The 21,803-nt window shown below is 41.2% G+C and overlaps 1 protein-coding gene across 3 annotated transcripts in view; it reads right to left on the reverse strand.

Moving 5' to 3' along the window:
- LOC148020913 (NAD-capped RNA hydrolase DXO1-like) overlaps positions 1-21,803 on the reverse strand; it is a 67,466-nt gene that overhangs the window by 24,332 nt on the left and 21,331 nt on the right. For all 3 annotated transcript variants that reach the window (XM_087698722.1, XM_087698723.1, XM_087698724.1), the window contains 8 exons: positions 13,315-13,396; positions 13,061-13,140; positions 12,937-12,960; positions 12,694-12,818; positions 10,462-10,672; positions 10,135-10,188; positions 9,315-9,361; positions 9,142-9,226 (listed from right to left, as the gene is read on the reverse strand). In XM_087698722.1, the coding sequence (XP_087554848.1) occupies positions 9,142-9,226; positions 9,315-9,361; positions 10,135-10,188; positions 10,462-10,672; positions 12,694-12,818; positions 12,937-12,960; positions 13,061-13,140; positions 13,315-13,396 (708 nt within the window). The remainder of the gene's footprint in view (positions 1-9,141; positions 9,227-9,314; positions 9,362-10,134; positions 10,189-10,461; positions 10,673-12,693; positions 12,819-12,936; positions 12,961-13,060; positions 13,141-13,314; positions 13,397-21,803) is intronic.

Raw genomic sequence — 21,803 nt, forward strand, 5'->3', positions numbered from 1 at the left:
AAAGAGATGTGAGTCTCATTCTTACCAGCAAACATCTGCTCCAAAGTTAGCCAAGCTTCTCGTGAAGAAGCTGCAAACCAAATGTGAGGGATGATGGACCGCTGAACTGCCAATGCAATCGGCGACAATGCCTGTGTATCCCATGCTTTTTGAGCTGCTAATCTTTGGGGAAGTGGCTGAAGTAGAGCAAGCTGAATAGGCTGAGGTGCCCATTGTCCACGTCCTCCTGGAGGAGAAGTAGCACAAGCCACAACTCTAGGCCTAACTTCTTCTCCACTAACGTAGTCCCAAAGATTTTTCGCAACATGCACATTCTTCATCATGAAGGACCAAAGTGAGTAGTTGTTACCATCCAATCTGCCCTCCTTAGATACACAGGTAAATACATCTCCTCCCTGATTTGCCATGATAATCAATACCAAGAGAAGGCAAAAGAGCAATGTCCAAGCTAGGACCAACCTGGAAATCTTCAAAATTTCCAGAAATTACAACAAATAGCTTGCTGCAATTAGTACACTGAGGTACACTCTCAAAACTGTCTGTAATGCACACTATCCAAGGTGCATTCAATGTTCAGCAACACTATATGAGCAAAAACTACAAAATTTCTTGCCCCAAAATTGTCCAAAACAGTCTATCTCTAACTAAGATTGCAATACATGTGCCCATGTCCTCAAAAACCCAGAAAGCCCCAAAATTCTTGACTTATTTTCCAAGAAATTTGCTTCAATCGTGTCCCAAACACGTATTTTGATTTCTGTGTCTACCCTTCTAGAATCTCTTTTTTCAGAGATGAATCTTGAATAGAAAAATAATTTTTTTTAAAATGTTGTACCTCTGGTTCTAACGTGGGATGGCAGCACAAGTGGTGGACAAAGCAAGTGCTAAGCCAGCTAGGCCAAGCAGCCGGCAAGGACCAGGGCTAGAGTGTAGAAGAGAAGTTGCAGGCGGGGTAGCAAGTGCACGTTGGTGACTGGCAACTCTGGAGAAGGAGGGCACTGGTACAAGCAAGTGCGCGACAGGTTAGGGGCTGCGCAAACCACGGCTATGGGCGGGTGGCATGGTCACTAGTAAGCAGGGGCGTCGCAGGCAGTGGTGGCACTTACAGGGCAAGGGCGTCGCAAGCAAGCAAGAGAGGGAGCAAGCAAGCAAGAGAGGGCGCAAGCAAACTGGAGGGTGATCTCCCAGGCGGACTCACGAGCTGCTAGGCATTGGCACAGGGCACAAGCAACTATCGACTAACCAACATGGTGTTGCTGTGGTGGACCTGGTCCCACAGGTGACGAACCTGCTGGGCAGTGGCGGCTGCTGTAGGAGACGGGCAGCACTTGTGAGAGAGGATGAAAGGATAAAAGCTTAGCACAAAAATAGTAGACAGCTTGAGACTGAAGCACAACACCCAATGCAATTGCTGAAAGAGTGTAGAATGCAAGTACAAAGTACAACCCTTAAACCTTAGGGTTGTAGGGGGTGTTCACACCCGAACATGCCAAGTGACCGTAAGTGTGTGTCATAAGCACATACAAAATAATACCATAAGTCTGGGAGAAAAACCTCTCGTACCAAGAGTAAAAAGTGCCCCAGTGTCCTACTGATCACCGACACTCCTATGTGAGCGTAGGTGTAGGTGAGGCGTGAGTGAAATAGTCAACAAACTCCCCTAGAGTGAAGAGTGATCAAGAGTACAAGGATCATCCGCCACCAAAGGAGATCGAATTTAAAGCATTGCGAAATGCTTCAAATTTATCACGAGATAGAGCTTTGGTGAAGATGTTTGCCACATTACTAGTGGTAGGGCAATAGACAAGGCTGATATCACCTACATGCAGCCTCTCTCTGACAAAGTGAGAATATATCTCGATGTGTTTCGTGCATGCATGAAACATTGGGTTCCATGCCACTGCAATGGCACTCTGACTGTCAGTGAACAAAGGAGTAGACTCTGTAACAGATACATCCACATCAGCTAGTAAGCGTCTAATCCATACGCATTCAGCTGTGGTAGTGAAAGCTGCCTTGTATTCAGCTTCACATGACGATGTGGCAACAGTGGACTGTTTCTTGCTAAGCCAAGATATGCAAGACGAGCCAAGAAAGAAACAATTTCCACTAGTAAAGTGACGTGAATCATAATTACCAGCTAAATTAGAATCACTGTAAGCATGTAACTGCAGTGGTTCCCCTTTGGCAGAAAGCATCCAAGAGATCTAGTACCCTGCAAGTAATGAAAGACACGCTTAATAGCTTGCCAATGTGACATGCGTGGCTGATGCATATATCTGCTCAGGGCTGAAACTACAAACTGTATGTCTGGCCTAGTGTTACATAAGTAAATAAGGCATCTAACTGCTGGAGTATATGTGTGTATATCAAACAAATCACTGTCATCATGTTATGATAGCTTAAGTCAAGGTTCCATTGGTGTACAAACTGGCTTGCAATCCTGTAAGCCAAACTTCTCAAGAAGTTTACCAATGTATCTTGACTGTGATAACCCAATACCTCTAACATCATGTATGAACTAAATACCCAAGTAATAATGCCAAGACCCCAAGTGTGACATGTCAAAAGTTTGCTGCAAATTTTGTTTAAATGCTGAAATCTGATCAGCATGTGTCCTTGTAAGCAAGAGATCATCAACATCAAGACAAATGATCAGCATGGATCCCCCCTCTTTACATACGTAAAGGGTAGACTCGGATGAGCTGTTTACGAACCCTTGGCTAAGCAAGAAAGCATCTATCTTTGCATACCAAGCTCTAGGAGCTTGTTTGAAACCATATAAATCTTTTTTCACTTACAAACCAAGTGTTCCAAGCCCTTAACTGCAAAACCAATGGGCTACTGTACATATACTTCCTCATGAAGTTCCCCATGTAAAAATGCAGTTTTAATATCTAACTGATGTACAGTCCATCGATAATGAGCAACCAAAGCAACCATAGACCTGATGGTCGTCATGCGGAAAGTAGGAGCAAACGTCTCCTCATAGTCAATGCCTTTCTTCTGTGCATAGCCTTTAGCTACAAGCCTTGCCTTGTATTTATCAATGGATCCATCTGCATTCTGTTTGAGCTTGTAGACCCATTTTGTTCCAATGGCTTTCTTCCCAAATGGCAAAGATACCAAATCTCATGTTTGATTCTTAGAGATAGAATCTAATTCAGCTTGTATTGCTGCCATCCAATGCACACTCTGTTGTGCATCCTCAAAACATTTAGGCTCCTTATCATCAAGGGTGCTTGCTGCCATAATAAACTCCATGGTATGTGCAATATCATGCATACGAGCTTGCCTTCTACTACGACCAGCCATGGGTGCATCCAAATGACTATCTTTCATAGTCTCTAAATACCATCTAGGCATTTGTTTTACCTCCTGACTGTGCATAAGCTCTTGTTGAGTTTCAGATTCAGCACTTTGTTGAATATTCAGATCAGCCAATGGCTGATTTTCTGCATTTTCAAAAGAAGCAACTGGCTGAACATTGAGTTCACTTGCTGAAACTCCAACTGAATCACCAAATGTAATGGGCAGCAGCCCTTCAAGTACATCACGGGCAGCCTGATATGTGTCTAAACCAGCCAAGGACAATTCTGATTTTTCATCAAATAGTACATCCCTACTAGCATACACCTTTTTAGAAACTGGATCATAGAATCTATAGCCTTTGCTCTCACTACTATATCCCACCAAAATGCATTTAACAGCCTTGTTATGCAACTTTTTTCTAAGTACCTTTGGAATGTATGTATATGCAAGGCATCCAAAGGTACAACAGTGTCCAACAGAAGGTTCCGACTATTCCAAGCCTCAAAATGTGTAATTTTCTTCAAAGCTTTGGTGGGGCATCTGTTCAAAACATGGCAAGCAGACATGAATGCTTCCATCCAAAAACTGTGACACAAGCTCTTTGTCTTCAGCATACATCCGGGCATCTCCATGAGTAACCGATTCTTCCTCTCTGCAACCCCATTCTGCTGTGGGGTATAAGCAGTAGTGTACTGATAGACAATGCCCTTCTACTTCAAAAAAAAATTCAGCATAGAGGACATGTATTCCCCCCCTCGGTCCGAACAGAGAATCTTAATTTTACAACCACACTGGTTTTCAACAAGTGCAATAAAAGCCAATAATGCATCATACACTTCTGACTTTTTGACCAAAGAGTAGACTCAACAAAAGCGAGTAAAGTCATCAATAAAAGTCACAAAATAGTAACAGCCTCCCAATGACTTTGTCTACATATGCCCACATACATCTGAATGCGCTAACTGTAACCTAGCTATTGCTCTAAAAGCAACATCACGAGGAAACGAAAAACAATGCATTTTCCCCCAAATACATCCTTCGCACAAGTGCTCAGGAGGTCTCTCCAGTAGAGGTGATCCATCTAGCATCTATGTACGCTGCAAGAGCATCAAGCTGCCAAAGTTCACATGCCCCATCCTAGCATGCCATAACTCTGCATGTGTCATAGTTAGAGTAAGAGTGGATGTCAAATACGTTGACTGATCAATTGAAAGAGCATCCAACTCATATAGCCCATGACATAAAGTGTCTGTCAAGACCAAAGTCATGTGTTCTTTGTCTCTCACCATGCATTTGTCATCATCAAATGTGACCTGCAATCCACAATGTGCCAAAGAATAAATAGAGAGCAAATTCTTCTTTATGCCTGGCACAAATAAAGCATCTTGTAGGCAGAGAATAGAGACATCAATGGCTATGAGCACAATCTCCCCAATACCTTGAACAAGGTATGATCCATTGTTGGCACACTGTACAGACTTGCCAATTGGAGCTGCACTAATAGAAGCAAATAAATCTCTGCAAGATGTAATGTGCCTAGAAGCACCACTGTCAAAAAACCAAGTGTCTACATCCTTAGTAGAGCTAAATGCTCAATCAGCCCAAGAAGTGTCATAAGTGCATGTGTAAAAACAATAGTCCCTGTCTGCAACAAAGGACGCGGACTCGGTAGCAGTAGAAGGAGCATCAGCAATAGACATTCCTGACTCCTTTTCCTTCTCCTTGGCAATGCGCTTTTTGCACTCAGTCATGTAATGGCCTGGCTTCTTGCAATAATGGCATTTTTCCTTTTTAACTTGCGTGCCCCCTTGTTTTTTACTTGCCTATGATGTGCCAGAAGTCCCACAACTCTACGAAGCATTTTTCACTTGGCTGCCTTTGCCCTTCTGCCTAGCCATAAAAGCCTGCTCAAAGGCTATAACATCCACACCACTATTTCTTCTTGTTTGCTCCTCCTCTAGAAGCAAACTCACTAGCAAAAGAAAAGTGATTGGCTGTGCGGCAATCCTCATGCTAAGGTTTAAGGCCGTATGAAAAGCCAAGTACGAAGGAGGTAATGAGTTCAAAGTGGTAGATATCATCTATGCATCCGAATAGTACTCATCAACATTCATGAATTGCTCTCACAAGTCCTGAATTTTGTTCAATTGATCCTAAATAGAATCACCTTCATCCATTTTCAATGTCTTTAGCTCTTTCTTTAAGAAAGAGATGCGAGTCTCATTCTTGCCTGCAAACATCTGCTCCAAAGTTAGCCAAGCTTCTCGTGAAAAAGCTGTTGAACGAATGTGGGGGATGATTTACCGTTGAACTGCCAATGCAATTAGCGACAAAGCCTGTGCATCCCGTATATCCCATGCTTTTTGAACTGCTAATCTTTGTGGAAGTGGCTGAAGTGGAGCAGGCTGAGGTGCCTATTGTGCACGTCCTCCTAGAGGAGGAGTAGCTGGAGCCACAACTCCAAGTCGAGCTTCTTCTCCACAGGCATAATCCCAAAGATTCTTAGCCACAAGTACATTCTTCATCATGAAGGACCAAAGTGAATAGTTATTTCCATCCAATCTGTCCTCCTTGGATACATAGGTGAAGACATCTCCTCCCTGATTTGCCATGATTATCAATTACAAAAAAAAAAAATGCAAAAGAGCAATGTCGAAGCGGGACCAAATTGAAAATCTGAAAATTCCCAACTTTCTGCAATTAGTGTACAGAGGTGCACTCTATCAAAACTGTCTATAATGAGTGCACTCCAATGTGCAATCAGTGTTTAGCAACACTGTACCAGCAAAGTCCCCTAAATTTCTTGCCTCAAATTTGTTCAAAACAGTCTTTCTGTGACTGTAATTGCAGTGTGTGTGCCAATGTCTTAAAAAACCATGAAAGCCCCAAAAAAATTTGCATTCAATGTGTCCCAGACATGTTTCTGAATGCTATGTCTGCTGCGTAGAAACCCCTACTTCCAGAAATTTATGCTAGAATTAAAAAATTAAAAAATTTTACCACAAAAATCACAGGTTGACTAGCGTAAATTTGTCAGGCAGGTGTCAGCCGGGTACAGTCAAGTACAGGCGTCGCTTTAGACGGGCGCTTCAGTCGGACTGAGCTGGCAATGGTTGACGGGTGCAACGACTGGTGATTGTTTACGGGTGCAACAACTGGCATGTGGCACAAAGGACGCATTTGACGAGACGTTTGGCAGGGCATTTGGCGGGGCACGACATGTGACGAACGGCACAACAACACTAGTGGGGCGTGCAGTGGCTAGAGGGCAACGTTGCAACTACAAACTGGCGTGGCAAAGGGAAGGCGTTAGGCGGGCTAGAAAAGGCAAGCACCTAATGTTAGACGGATGGGCTCACGCTAGCAACGCCTCCACAAACTGGCAAGGGGCTCTAGAAATGTGACACAAGACGAACATAAAGGGGTCAAACGCTTGAGGTCCACATAGCAAGAGCTGGAGAAGCTGATGAGGAGAATGTTGGCTACAGCTACACGTCGTGCTGAGCTTGCGGCAAGGTTGAGCTGAAGAGAACTGCGAAGCTGAGCTGAATAGAGCTGAGTTGAAAAGAGCCACTGCTGCTCTAATACCAAATGTGAGACAGGACGGCAGGATCGAAGCTCAGCATAGAAAACAGTAGACAATCTAAGAGTGAAGCACGACACCCAATGCAATTACTGAAAGAGTGTAGAATGCAAGTACACCCGAACATGGTAAGTGCCCGTAAGTGTGTGTCATAAGTACATACGAAATAATACCATAAGTCTAGGGAAAAAAACCTCTCCTACCGAGAGTAAAAAGTGCCCCAAAGTCCTACTGATCATCGACACTCCTATGTGAGCGTAGGCGTAAGTGAGGCGTGAGTGAAATAGCCAACAACACAAGCGGTCTTCCACCAGACAGAGCTGGATTGTGTGGAAACTCTCAGATGCTTAGCAGAGCTGAACCCTCCTCTGATACCAAATGTGAGAGGGTGAGAGGATCGAAGCTCAGCTAAGAGTGCAGTAGACAGTGTGGAGAGTGAAGCACGACACCCAATGCAATAGATTTAAAGAGTGTAAACTGAAAGTACAAAGTATAACCCTTAAACCTTAGGGTTGTAAGGGATGTTCACACCCGAACACGATAGGTGCTCGTAAGTATGTAACATAAGCACATACGAAAGAAGACTAAGTCTGGGGGAAAAAACCTCTCGTAGAGAGTAAAAAGTGCCCCAATGTCCTACTAATCACCGACACTCCTCTCTGAGCATAGGTGTGAGTGAAACCCAAGAAGTGAAACCCAACAAAAGAAGTCCACCAGCAAGAGGTTTGAGAAGAAAAAGGCTGATAAGAATAAAAATCTTATGATATGCTTTGCCATGGCGGTTTCCCTTGCATATAGAGCATCACCACTCATTCTTATTTCTTTTCCCCAATATCTCATCCCATCCCATAACCCTAAATTTTTAATAAGAAATCCTAAAACACCTATTTACTACTCATTTTCAATCCTTGTGCCCTTCCCTTCCCCTATATTATCTTATCCTCGAACCTCGTTTGTCCTTTGATAGCGTCAATGTGAGTGCTAGATGGTAGCAAGGGGATGAGAGAATGAGGAGGGTTGGCTGATCGAGAAGGATCAATGATGGATAATGAGTGTGGGAGGGCAAGCCGCCTATATATAGGAAAATTGGGGCCACAATTGGGTCCAGGACAGCCAAAAGTGCCTTGAAAGAATGGACTAATGTGCCCTTCATCTTAAGTTCCTAAAGCACATAAAATGATAGACAAATACAATGTCAAAGCTCCTGATGTCCTCGTCTAACTCAATCTCATGCTCACAGGTAAGAGATGACCACAAGACACACGACTACTAACATTGGTCATGTGAGCCAGCGTGGTTGGTGTGGAGAGGTGCCAAGTACAGCCCACTGTGGGCTGTACCTCATGGAAGGCTTTCTGTTGGCAATCAATTAGTCAAGTTCACCACCTACTATGCGAGGCAGAGATGCACAATGCGATATTCATAATCAAGGTTCACTCATGAACCATAGTGGGCCTTGAGGCTTTGCCCAACGGTCATGCACTATCGTGTCATGTCCCCATCCCTGTTTCCTGTCTCTCTCCCCTATCCCATGTGACTATGACTACAGGGCTGGTGTAACTATAGTATCAAACACCTGTTGATACCCTACACCATCACAATGCTAGAAGCAAGGAGACTAGTGTATGTACCGCTTCACCAAAAGTAGGATGACATGACCACCAATATGTCCCCCATCCTATATATTGACACAATTTTGAAATTTGGATGTATGGTTCAGAGAGCTATTGGAGATCATAACCTTGGTCTTCCCTAGGTTCACCATCAGGTCTTCTTAAGCTCAAATTGTTTTCTCTCTTAAGTGCCTCAGCTGCATCTCATATAAGGACAATGTAGGACATGGATGGAAATCCAACCCAACATAACCTCACAGTCCTCTCTATCTGTCAATAAAGCCTGCAATCATGCTGCATGCAGCCCACTTACAGACAAAATACACAGTTGACAGAAGGGAGACATCACAATAGTGCTCTGTGTTCAAAAACAAATGGAAGGAAGTCCACTCATGGAAAACAAAATACTAAGACCTTATAGAGTCAGGCAAAAAAAGCTATATACCATGTTTACCAGCAGATTGCATGAGCCTATTACTGTCATAAACCTAAAAGGTTTTAATTAATTTATTTTTCCTCTAAAAAAGGGTATAGTCTTCCCATTTTGGAGCGTATTACCATGAAGCAAACTATATTTTCAAACACCAAGTAGTCAATTTAAGCTTCGATGCAACTCCCAATTGGCCAGATTACCTGCCACAAGTTCCGCTCTTTCACTTTCTGAGTTATCTCCCTTGTCCTCATGACTTCAGTTCGCACCAACACACCATTATCATCTCTGCATGAAAATCAAAGAACAACTTTTAAGTCTTATGGAAAGATTAGCACCCATCCAGATGGTACACATTGAGTTCCAGTGGACTAACCTGAATCCACAAACAATCTGAGAGACTCCAGCTAAAAATGATTGGATCTGTTTCCATTGAATAGCAGCCAGATTTGTGCACAAATCTTAGTTCAGAACTCGATATAATAGTGACAAGACATGACCAGCCAAACAGCTCCTCACAAAAAATATCCGAACTGCTACTGTGTCAGTTTTCCTATTTGACATATTAGACTTTCAAAGACAACGTAATGATAGACTTCTTTGATTTACTAAGAAAATTTGGCAGGACTACAGGCTTGGTTAGCTTGAGATGTTTGCATCATTTAGCTAGACAACCTCCAGGAAAAGGTTAACCAGTTCATGAACCTAAAAACAGTGGCCTCCAGCTAGTGTAACTAAAGAACATCAATAATCTTAGTCATATGTTGCTACACATGGCCACTCTGCTAATCATTTCAGTAACCACGTCACTACATGCAATCAGAATGTGGATGCTAGCAATGTGATGGTAACATTAAAGGAATGACCTAAGAGCTTTCAACAGGAGTACAGGTGCTGTCAACTCAAGGTATCCATAAGCTACATTTTCTTCCAGGAAAATTTGACCAGTCTATATACTTGAAAAAAGTGGACTGTGGCTGCTACAATGGAAGGGCATGATGAATCTTGTTTAATGATCTCTTGAGGTACAGTAGCACATTACTAATCATTTCAGTAACCAAGTCACATATATGCAAGCTGTATACAAGCTGTAAGGATCAAGAGAAGGCTAATAGTAATCCTCTATATGCAAACTTCAAACATGACAAACGACAGGCTTTCTGTTGGTGTAAATAATTTTTTGTTCAAAAGCTTACCCAGAATTTCAACAATTTGTTTCTTTGAAACTTTTCTATTGTTCGAGAATCCAACTGCAGCATACCAAACAGTCTCATAAAAAACATGATCTCTGTCATTATTGGCTTTTTCAAGAGAACACGGTTATATCACTAATGCAAAGACACAATTTATAAATGGTAACAGAAGCATAACATATTTTTCTGAATGCGTGACTAGTTAGAACATATGTCATCAATATTTTTAAGTTTCTTCTACAGAGTGCATTACTGCAACTTGGTTCGTAGTATTTTATCCAAAACTTCAAAAGTCAGCATCGTTAAACTTTATCCTTAAATAGGATATACCTCTCTGCTGGTTTTAAGTTCAACATAGCGCCGTTTCCCTGCTTTTGCTCCATCATAACAATCCATTTCAGCACCCATTACAATCCGGTGGGCTCCCAGCTTTGTCTTGATGAGGGCACAAAACTCGGTGTTAGCATCCACCACTTCCAAACCAGTATCAGATGTTTCACTCTCTGTAGCAAGTTGCTCAAATGCATAACCCCAGTATGTCCTGTCCCAACCACAAACGAAATTATGAGTAGACATTGGTTGACACTCTGATTTTCAAGCATCTTAGAAAGAAAAGTACATCATGCAGTTGACCTGATTTGAAAATCCAAAAACCATGTGATAATTAACTTCTAGAGAAAGATTAGCAGAAATACTCAAAGAAAACTGTGGAGAAAGCTTAATGCATGTTCTTTATAAATAGAATGAACCAATAAATATGTAATGTGCTGTGCTTTGGAGGCTTTCATACCATCTAAAAATTCTTACAATAAAAATATTTCAGAGGACAGCTGTTGGAAATAGCGTTGGAAATTTCATACTAATGACAGAGGCATCATTTTGTTTCCATCCAAATTTATTGGATGCATACTTCAGTGTTTTAAACTTGAGAACTGCACACAAAATTTCACACCTCTGGAGACAGCATTTAAGTTTTTTGGTTGAGGATATTAAGGTTTCCTCTAACAAAGCAAGCTGTTGCTGCCACATTTATTTCTGCAATACATGACTAGAAAGTGATTATGTATTGTCCAAATTGAGCAGGTTTCTGCAGAGTCCAAGTTGTAGGAAGTTTCTGGCAAATACGCTCTATTTCCTCTATAGAGAAACAAGAATGAAAATAGAAACCGCAATGTCAAAAATTTGCAGTTTTAGGAAGTTCTTGGTAAATATGCTCTATAGAGAGACATTAAGATTGTTTGCAAGGTGTTGGGCTTACTTCCAATGGCACTTGATTGTGCTCTCCCCTATTCCTGTACAGAACATTTATATTTGTTGCATACATATGTTATGCAGCTTGTCAGTCATTCTAGTGTAAATATATCCTTCCACTGGTCTGTTGTACCCTTTTATAGCAAGGGGTTTGTCACCCAAAATTAGGACCTGCACTTTCCAGTTTAGTTTAGATTCCAAATCAAGCATCAAGGAGATCATTTGTGATAACCCTCTCCCGACATCTGAAGGCCACCACTAGTAGCCATCTGCACGCTATTCTACAACTATGGCTGTCCTAGCTACCTTCTTCAATTTTTTGGATTCCTCATTAACTTAGAGGGGAGATCTCTTAGCTTACATCATCGAGCCTTCTCTACCTTTCGAACAAAGAGCATGGTACTCGGCCTCTATAGAGAAAAGTGCTACATTAGCTACTTCTTACTGCTCCAAAAGATAGCTCCTGAACCAAGGAAGAAAGCAAAACCTGTAATGGACCGTCTCGAATCACATTACCTACCCAATTAGAGTCATTCCATCCAGTAAGAGTGGCCTCCTCTCCACACATGATCCCATAGGATCGAGTCCCTTGTAGATAGTGCAGAACGCATAAAGCGGCTCTCCAGTGAGCCTAAGTAGGAGTCTTCATAAAAGAAGACAGCAAAGCCACCACAAAAGAGATGTCCAGCCGAGTGTGGATCAGCCAAACCAAAGAGCCAACAAGGCACCTGTAGTGGGTAGCATCTGGAAGGGGATCACCTACTGCCAATAACTTGGACTCAGTGTCCATGGGGCAAGAAATAGGCCAACACTCAGCCACACCAAACTCCTTAAGTAATGCGGAGATGTAGCTATGCTAGGAAATAAAGATGGCCATACCAAACTTCTTTTTCCCCAATAATTATTGCACTTCACAAGTAGCATTAGTAATGTATTAATGAATCAATAAAAGTGATGCAATTTGATTCTTCAAAACCTCCTTCAACATTTTTGCAGATACAATGTAGCACATGTACACATTTCATTGGGAATGTCATTTTTCTTTCAAAATATTGAAGGTGTGTATGTGACAGTTAAAAGTGGCGTATCTCCCCTTAATAAAAACATGCTCAATTAAAAGACTCCTTTAAGAGACCATGGATACAAACCTTTTGTATATTTTAGCTACAATGTCATCTCACTTTCTGAACCTACACTGTGAGAGTTAATATTTTGAGAGTTAATATGCCACACAAGCTGATGCCTCCTAAAAACCGTGAAAGAATTTTCCAGTAATTTTGGACTGTATGGGGATCATTGGAATTTGCTTACATTCTGCGTTGCCTTTCATCCTGAGGCACTTCTGGGAGTTTGTGTACATCAAGATAGACAGTCCCACGGCGCTTATGAACTCCCATTTCCCATGCTTCAGCTCTGTTGTAAGCAGTTCCTAAAATCTGAGATACAAAACAAGTCTTAGTTGAAAACAATTTACCAGAATGTAAGAACATCAGATGTAGCCAAGTTTAGAAAGCAAGGATGAAGAATTTTTTCCCCAAAAAAAAGGCTTCCCACCTTGTTCAAATTGTTCCGGAATGTCTGTTCCAAAATAGCAAATTAGAAGATTCAGATGTTACCAAATTGGAGAATAAATAAGGCATTAGCTAGCACACAATGAAAGTTTCAGAAAATCCCATACTACAAAGTGGATGTTGTTAAGCGGAATTCTGTTTTCTCTTAAGCAATTGAGAAGATCCCCAAATCCACAGCTATCAGGATCTGGCATGGAAAAAATGTAAAATCATTTGAACTGCATAGGTACACAACATACACGAAGAAAACAGGGCATAAACCTTCATGGCCATCAATGTCTTCTGATTTCTAAACCATATGTATTGAAAGCTCCTTGAATCCTAACATCATGCATATTTTCAAACATCCAAACAGTACTACCTTCCCTCTTCTCCACAAATGTCTCATAGCCCATGTTCAAATCTGCTCCAATTTCTTGAAAGACACCATGGCGGAAATGCCTCTGTTAAACACAACCAATAACAACAAATGAAGTTTCAGAGCAAAGCATCTTGCTGTGATCATCAGCAGACCAGAAACTAACTGAAGCAAGTGACACAAATCAGAGAACATTGAGCACATAGTTCACAAAGCACAGTGGTTGACCTCTAAACCACAATACAAAGCATGCAGGTTTGTCGTTACAAGTGTTAGGTCAATGGTGTAATGCAAAGGCCATTTTATCAATTTTCTACAAGCAAAGAACTTCCAATGTGGAGACGTGTTGGTGAACCAGGCTTAAGACATGATGTCAAGCCTCCTAAATAGTAGAATACCATGCACTTAAGTGGATCTTGCAGTAAGAAACATTTGGTCGAACTGCTCCAACACACTAAAATTCAAAAGATAAAGGTATATCATTGCAGTTGTAGGTTGGCGTCGTGATAGACTTTCGGGTTTCGGTGCTGGGCAACCTCTTTTTTAGGCCAGTAGCAAGGCAGATTTGTATTTATTGCAAGTACACCATTTTCGGGCACCCCTAATACATTACCAGCCCCAGGATTGGCTGCGATTACAGACTGAAAACCTGTTTTCCTCTGCATTTACTACTCTCTTTCTTTGCCCCGCATTGTGTATTCCCTTCGGCATCGGGTACTCCTCATCTACCTTGCCCCAATCAGTTTTCTTCTGTACACTGGCCCAATGGACCCCGCCTTGTGAAGAAAACTGCTAGGGTTTGCACTGAGGAAATACAGAGTGTACAATCACGACAGAAACACAAAGAGACAAACACAGACACAAAGAGCAAAACTCAAAACTCAAACACAGAGACTCAAACACAAACAGCAAAAGGGAGAGATGATGCCAGGCGGCTCCAGAAGGGTGCAAACGCAAGCTATAGGATGTCGCCTGATGGTGAAGATATTGGCGATGGCAACTAGAGGCCCAATGCAACATGGGAGATGGCGCCAAACAGTGGATGGCAGCTGGAAGAAGGCGCACAGCACTATGAAGCTGGAGGGAGAGGTGGCAGCAGTCGCAAAGGTTGGACAACCACGTGGAGGTAGACTAATGTCTGCAATCTGCACTGGAGAATGTGAAACTTGCACAGATGGAATGGACTAAATGGGGGCAGCCTATCTATTTATAGATGTTGAAGGGTGCCCCAAAAATTAGGGTTTTTGGGAGACCACTGAAACTCTCTCGCTCCCCTTTTTAGGGTTTTTCATTAATTAAGTGTGTTTTGGGGCTGTTTAAGAATGCTAATCAACTGAAAAGCGTGTTTTAGCTCAACACGCCTATCCTAAGGACACCTCTTCTTAGTCACCTGTTAGATTCCGGGAACAGATTTCTTGAATCTCATGGAAGCACGAGTGTTCTTCACCTCCCAGCCACGCCTAGATAAGTGCTGGCCTTCAAACTTATCTTTTTGCTAGCCGTCAACTGGCTGGAGTCCTACTATTTCTGGACTCCCTTACTTTCTAGGCTCCCCTTGACCCCGTTCGGGCGCCCAAGAGCCTGGACGGTCACTCTCGTGCATGTTCCCCTAAATTTACCTTAATGTAACATTAAATATCCCTTTTAATGTCACATTTCATACTTATGACCTTAATGTAGCATTAAATATTACTTTTAATGTCACATTAATGTCACATTTCCTTCCCCTTAAGAATCGGTTTCGTCCTCGAAAACGATATTTGGAAGGTCTAACTGTAAATCGGGAAACCTTTTCTTTAAAGTACTTACTCGCTCCCATGTTGAGCTTTCTTCTGAACAATCTTTCCACTTAACCAAATATTCTTGATAAATAGTATTCCTCGTTCGTCTATTACAAACATTTAATATTTTTTCTGGTTCATGTGGATTAGATTGGTCATAGAATAACTCCTCAATGTCATCATTTAAGACTAAATTATCCAAATCACCCAGCTTCTTCCTTAATTTGCTTACATGAAAAACTGGATGTATTTTACTACCAATAGGTAGTTGGAGCTTGTAAGCCAATTCTCCCACCCTTTTAAGTATTATGAAAGGACCACAATACCTTGGTGAAAGCTTTGGACAATGTCCCTTTTTCATAGTTTTAGTTTGTTCAGGCACCTTAAGATAGATCAATTCTCCTTCTTCAAAGGAGATGTCTCTACGGTGAGGATCTGCATATGCTCTAGCTCGATTTTGAGCTTTTTTAATATTTTCTTAAGCAAATTTCAACATACTATTCATATCCTCCAAAAAGTCTTTAGCTGCCTGAACCTTTTCCTTATGCAGTCCTACTGCAAAAGGAGCTCTGGGCTGAAACCCATACATCAACATAAATGGACTATATCCAGTGGAAGAGTGTTTGGCACTGTTATATGCAAACTCTGCTATCGGTAAATACTCTTCCCAATTAGTTTGCCTTTTGCTTACATATGCCCTAAGCATATCTTCAAGAATTTGGTTAACCCTTTCAGTTTGCCCATCTGTTTGCGGATGATCCGCCGTACTCATGCTAAGTTTCGTATCCAATTTCCTAAATACCGCACGCCAAAAATGGCTATCAAATTTTCTATCCCGATCAGAAATTATATTTGCTGGAAGGCCATACAATCGGTATATGTTCTCTACGAACAATCTAGCCAATTCTGGTGTTTTAACATCAGTTGAAGTTGGAATAAACCTAGCCATTTTGGTTAACCTATCCACAATTACCCACACAGAGTCGTGCCCCCTCTGTGTTCTAGGTAGAGCAACAATAAAATCCATGGAGATACTCTCCCATTTTCCCGAAGGAATTTCTAATGGATGGAGAAGTCCTCCCATTTTTAATTTTTCAGCTTTATTAACCTGGCATTTATTACATTTGACCACATAGTCAAGGACGTCCTTATTCATTCCAGGCCAATAGAACTGCCTTTTAATAAGACTATAAGTCTTATTAACTCCTGGATGTCCCGCACTAGGGGTATCATGACACTCAAAGAGTATCTGGCGCCTTATTTCTATATCTTTCGGGACACATACCCTACCCTTGTAGAGTAAATAACCATTATCAATGGTAAAATTCTTCCACTTGAATCCAGTTTGAGCAACCCCTAATGCTCCATTTCCTAGTTGAACATCCTCAGATATTCGTTCCTCAGTAGAAGCACTTTCATTTGGATCCCCATTTTTTATTGCTTCCCATATGTTGGAATATGCCGGATCAACCTGACATTTCCCTTTTAAAGATTCAAGCAAATTGGAAGTGAACTGAGTAAAACTCAATTCATTAATGATGGGCATTCTGCTGAGTGCATCAGCTACTATATTATACTTTCCTTTCCTATATCTTATTTCATAGTCGAACTCTTGGAGGAGTTCGGCCCATCTGGCTTTACGCCCATGTAAATCTGGTTGATCATTAAGCCACTTAATGCTTTCATGATCCGATAAGATCAAAAGTTTGGCACCATACAAATAGTGCCTCCATTTCTTCATTGCATGTACTATTGCATACAGCTCCCTCTCATAAACAGAATAATTCTGTTTTACACGATCTAATTTCTTGCTTTCAAAAGCAATTGGTCGACCTTCTTGTAATAAGACCGCGCCTATTGCCTTATCACTGGCATCAGCTTCAACCACAAATGGTTTATTGGGATCCACTATTAATAATACTGGAGCTGTAGCAATAGCTACCTTAAGTTTTTGAAAACTTTCATTTTGGTCTGTTCCCCAATTAAAACTTTTCCCTTTCCCTTTAAGTTGGTCTGTCATTGAAACAGCTATTTTGGCATAATCTCGAATGAATCTACGATAAAATCCAGATAAACCTAGGAAGATCTGCAGCTCTTCCAGGTTCCGTGGAGGTGGCCATTCAATAATTGCCCTTACTTTTTCTGGATCCATGTTGATTTCCTCTTTCGAGATTATATGCCCTAAATATTTGACCTCTTGTGCAAAGAATTCACATTTAGTTTTCTTCGCATAAAGGGAATGTGTTCTTAACAGTTGGAATACTAATTGTAAGTGTTCCAAATGTTCTTCTCTTGATTTACTAAAGATCAAGATATCATCCAAAAAGACTACTACAAAATGTCCTAGATAGGGCCGTAAAACACTATTCATCAGCTTCATAAAGGTAGCTGGTGCATTAGTGAGACCAAAAGGCATCACCAAGAAATCATAATGCCCGTATCTAGTACGAAATGCCGTTTTGGAAATATCTTGTGCCTTAATTCTTATTTGGTGATAACCTCATCTTAAGTCTATCTTTGTGAAGAATTTTGCCCCTTGCAATTGATCAAAAAGATCTTCCATTCTGGGCATAGGAAATTTATTCTTCACCGTTATTTTATTAAGTGCTCTATAGTCAACACAAAGTCGCATAGAACCATCTTTTTTCTTTACCAATAAAATTGGTGAAGCCCAAGGTGAATTACTAGGTTGAATAAATCCTTTATCCAGGTAATCCTTAATTTGTCTCTCAACTTCTTGATGCTGTGTTTCACTTAACCTATATGGTGGTTTTGAAATTGGGTGTGTATCCTTATTTATATCAATTGGGTGATTTATTTCACCCCTATCAGGTGGAAGGCCACTAGGTAAATCAGAAGGAAACACATCTTTAAAATCATCTAACAAACTGTTCAATTCATTATTTACATTCAATTCGCAAACATAAGAAAATTGTTGCTTTATATTATAGAAAGTAAAAGTATTTTGTACAGGAAGAGACCATAGCATATATACCTCACAAACTTCCTTCTTTATCAACTTCTGAACTTCAGTAGAACACAGCAAAGGATTATCAGATACTTCATGTTCACCTTGAATGACAAAAGTCTTACCATCCCTTTCAAATTCCAGTGTATTATGGTGATAGCTCCGTTTTAAGGATGGTTCTAATCCCCATAGCCACTCCCTCCCTAGAGCAATATCAGCTCTTTCCATGTTCATTATTTGGAAATCAAGCTTATCTTTATATCCTTGAATTTCGATTTCCAAATTGGATACCATTGTATCCCATATTTTATTGTCTTGGCCTTGCATCATACGCACAACATATTGATGCTCACTGTTTTGTTGGGGAAGTTTTAATTTTTTGACAAGTGCATAATTTATAAAATTATGTGTGGCAGAGTCATCAATCATGACTCTAACCCGTTTTCCAGCTATCAGTCCATGTACTCTAAGTAAATCATGTGGCCCAAAAGTAGGCTGCCACAAAGAAGTTGACATACAACACTTATGTTGTATATCCATGTGCAAGACCTTTAAAGATTTATACTTTTCATGGCCCTTTAATTCTAAGGTCTGCACTACATGGATTTGTTTTTCTTTTCCCTTACCCTTGTCCTTTTCTTTGTCTTCCCCCTTTTTCTTTTGAGGGCAATTCCAAGCAGCATGGTTAGGGGATAGGCAATTAAAACACAATTTTTGTTTTTTGGCCTTATCAAAGTCATCAGGACTTAGCTTTGGCCTCATATATGGTTTCTTTTCAAAAGGTTGTTTTTTACCTTTGAAAAATGGCATTTTTCTTTTAAATTTGCCCACAAATTTTGAGGTTTCTAGTTCCTTAGACTTGGACTCCATATCAGTGAGACTGGTGAGTGTACCTGGACGCATACTATCTTCATAAATTAATGCAAATTTAATTGCCTCTTCAAGCGTCTTAGGTAAACTCCGTTTTACTTCCTTTTTACAGGCTTTGTCCAGTCCCCTAATGAATCCTCTTGTTTTTTGGAATTCATCAATTCCTTCTAGTTTGAGGATTATTTTAAAGTTCGCCACCACTTATATGCTTTGGGCCCCAAAGTTAAACTGGCCTCCAGTGCTTGGAGATGTGGTGGTGTATTTTTTAATTTATGTAAATCTTCCCATTTTTGGAGGAAATTAAAGATTGTATCTTTATTCCTATCTTTTTCCTCCCCGTAAAATTGAGGTGGTTTCATATCTTTTAAAACCAGATTATCCCTCAATTTATGATAGGTTTGGGGTTCTCTAGAATCTGGAATGGTCGCATCTAAATCTTTCGATGAAGATGGGACATCTGAGATTTCTATTTTATTTTTATCTTTTTCCAACAATAAAGTTAGCTGAGATTTTATTTCAGTAAGTGTTTGAGTTAAAAACTCCATTTGAACCCCTTGAGTTTGCACACGAGCAGAAAGATCATCAAATTGCTCTCTCGTGGCAAAAAATTCTTCCCATTGTTCTTCTTGTATGTCTGGTTCATGGGGATCTACCATAGGTTGATCCCTGGAGCTAGAACTTTCCATTACCCTTTCTTTGCCTTTCTCTGCCATTAATACACTGGAATTGGAAAGCAAAAATAAGAAATTTGCATACAAGATAAAATACTTCCCTGATTTTTTATGGCAGGCAGTGGCTTCAGTTATGTATGAAGTTTTTCTGCCTGTCTCACAGCAGTCGCAGTCCAATCCGACTCAGCAATCTGATACTGGCGGCTCCCCTCTGATCTAATTCTCACGGATGCTGGCAACTTCACATCAGATCTGGTTGGTCTTCGCGAATACTGACAGCTCCACGCTTGGTCTAGTTGGTCTTCGCGCTGGTCTGGTTGGTCTTCACGATCATGATCCTTACGTTTTTTTTTTTAATTCTGCCCGTTACGTTTTCTGCCACGGGTCCCGTAACGTTAGACCAATGATAAAGGTCACTTACGTGACGTGGCGCTGTATTACTAATGTAATAAGTCTTCTCCGTTTTCCTCACGGTCCGTCGATTCCCTCGCGACGAGACGGTTCTTCATGGCCCGTTTTCTGACTGACGATCCATCGACTATTATCGACGTCTTGATGACTAGCAACCCCAGCAATTATTTCCGTGATGAATCAATTCACGTCTTCACAGTTCCTGATTCCGGCTGCTCACGCGATATGACCAAAAACTGACGACCTGACGAATTCTTGTTTTTTTTAAATGATCAGAAACATAGGCTCTGATACCAATGTTAGATTCCGGGAACAAATTTCTTGAATCTCATGGAAGCACGAGTGTTCTTCACCTCCCAGCCACGCCTAGATAAGTGCTGGCCTTCAAACTTATCTTTTTGCCAGCCGTCAACTGGCTGGAGTCCTACTATTTCTGGACTCCCTTACTTTCTAGGCTCCCCCTGACCCCGTTCGGGCGCCCAAGAGCCCGGACGGTCACTCTCGTGCATGTTCCCCTAAATTTACCTTAATGTAACATTAAATATCCCTTTTAATGTCACATTTCACGCTTATGACCTTAATGTAACATTAAATATTACTTTTAATGTCACATTAATGTCACATCACCTTTATTCCAATGGCAACATCTTCTTTGGTTTTCTTACAAGTACTTTATTGAAGGACATCTATGGCTGACATGTATGCTATAGGGAATCATGTGGTTCAGGATCATTCAGTCCAACCACCATCTTATTACTCTCTCCCATTATATTCTTATGAGGCTTCTAGTCCCCGATTGGCATTGATGGTACCTCCTGAGCAAGTGCTAGTCCTACCCTCTCTCTCCGCATCCAACAAGCTGGATGGGACCAAGTACCCTCTATGGTTATGACACCTGCAGTGTCTCCTCAACCATTGTGACCTTTGGGATTTTGTAGCAGCCCCTCACCCCAACCTACAGTGGATCCTCGTGATGGTGTGACCACAGATTCAGAAACTTTATGGGATCGATTGAATGCCGAAGCCTGCTCTTCTCTCCTTTTGAGTTGTACAGATTCTATGCTCATGTATGTTCGACATCTCCGCACTACTACAAAGATTTGAAGAAGATTGGCACCTCTCTTTCGGATCCACACATTTGGGCATCGATTATCTCTTAAGTTGAAGCTATGACTGCTTTTTGTTATTGCAGACTCCCCTACAATGAGGGATCACATCCACAAGATGGAGAAGATTCGGGATAAGCTTTCATTCCTTGGTATAGACATTTCTTCGGAGGACCTAGCTATGACACTTCTCTCATATCTTTCGTCATCGCTGGCATATGATGTGTTCCACACTAGTCTTCTCACTTCTCGTAGCTAGGAGACTTTCGCTTGGGAGGGGCTAGTCCCAATGGTTCTTGAGCTAGATGTGAGTCACAGTGAGACAGATTCTTGTGAAGCCCATGCACATGGCTTTGCTTATGCATCTTTATCTATAGGTAAAAGACAAGCCAAGCAGAAGAAAGGAAAGAGGAAGAAGTTGGAGTCATCTTCCAACCCTAATACAAATTTTGTGGAGAAGCATAGAGGATATCCCACATGTCTTCATTGTGGGAAGACCTCACACCTTGAGGAGAAGTGTTGGAGGATATACCCTCACCTTCGTCCAAAAGTAAAGGGTGGTCGGAGCCTTTGTCTACCTCTACTTCATCACCCGCTATTACTATCGAGTCTGTGTTTCTACACATTTGTCAAGTGGAGGGGCCTTCTTTGTCTATCTCATCTTTTGGGCAGCCTTGGCTCTTTG

The sequence above is a fragment of the Lygodium microphyllum genome, chromosome 18 (assembly GCF_053477565.2).
Source record: "Lygodium microphyllum isolate KBCC chromosome 18, Lygodium_microphyllum_v1.1.10, whole genome shotgun sequence".
NCBI classification, from domain to species: domain Eukaryota; kingdom Viridiplantae; phylum Streptophyta; class Polypodiopsida; order Schizaeales; family Lygodiaceae; genus Lygodium; species Lygodium microphyllum.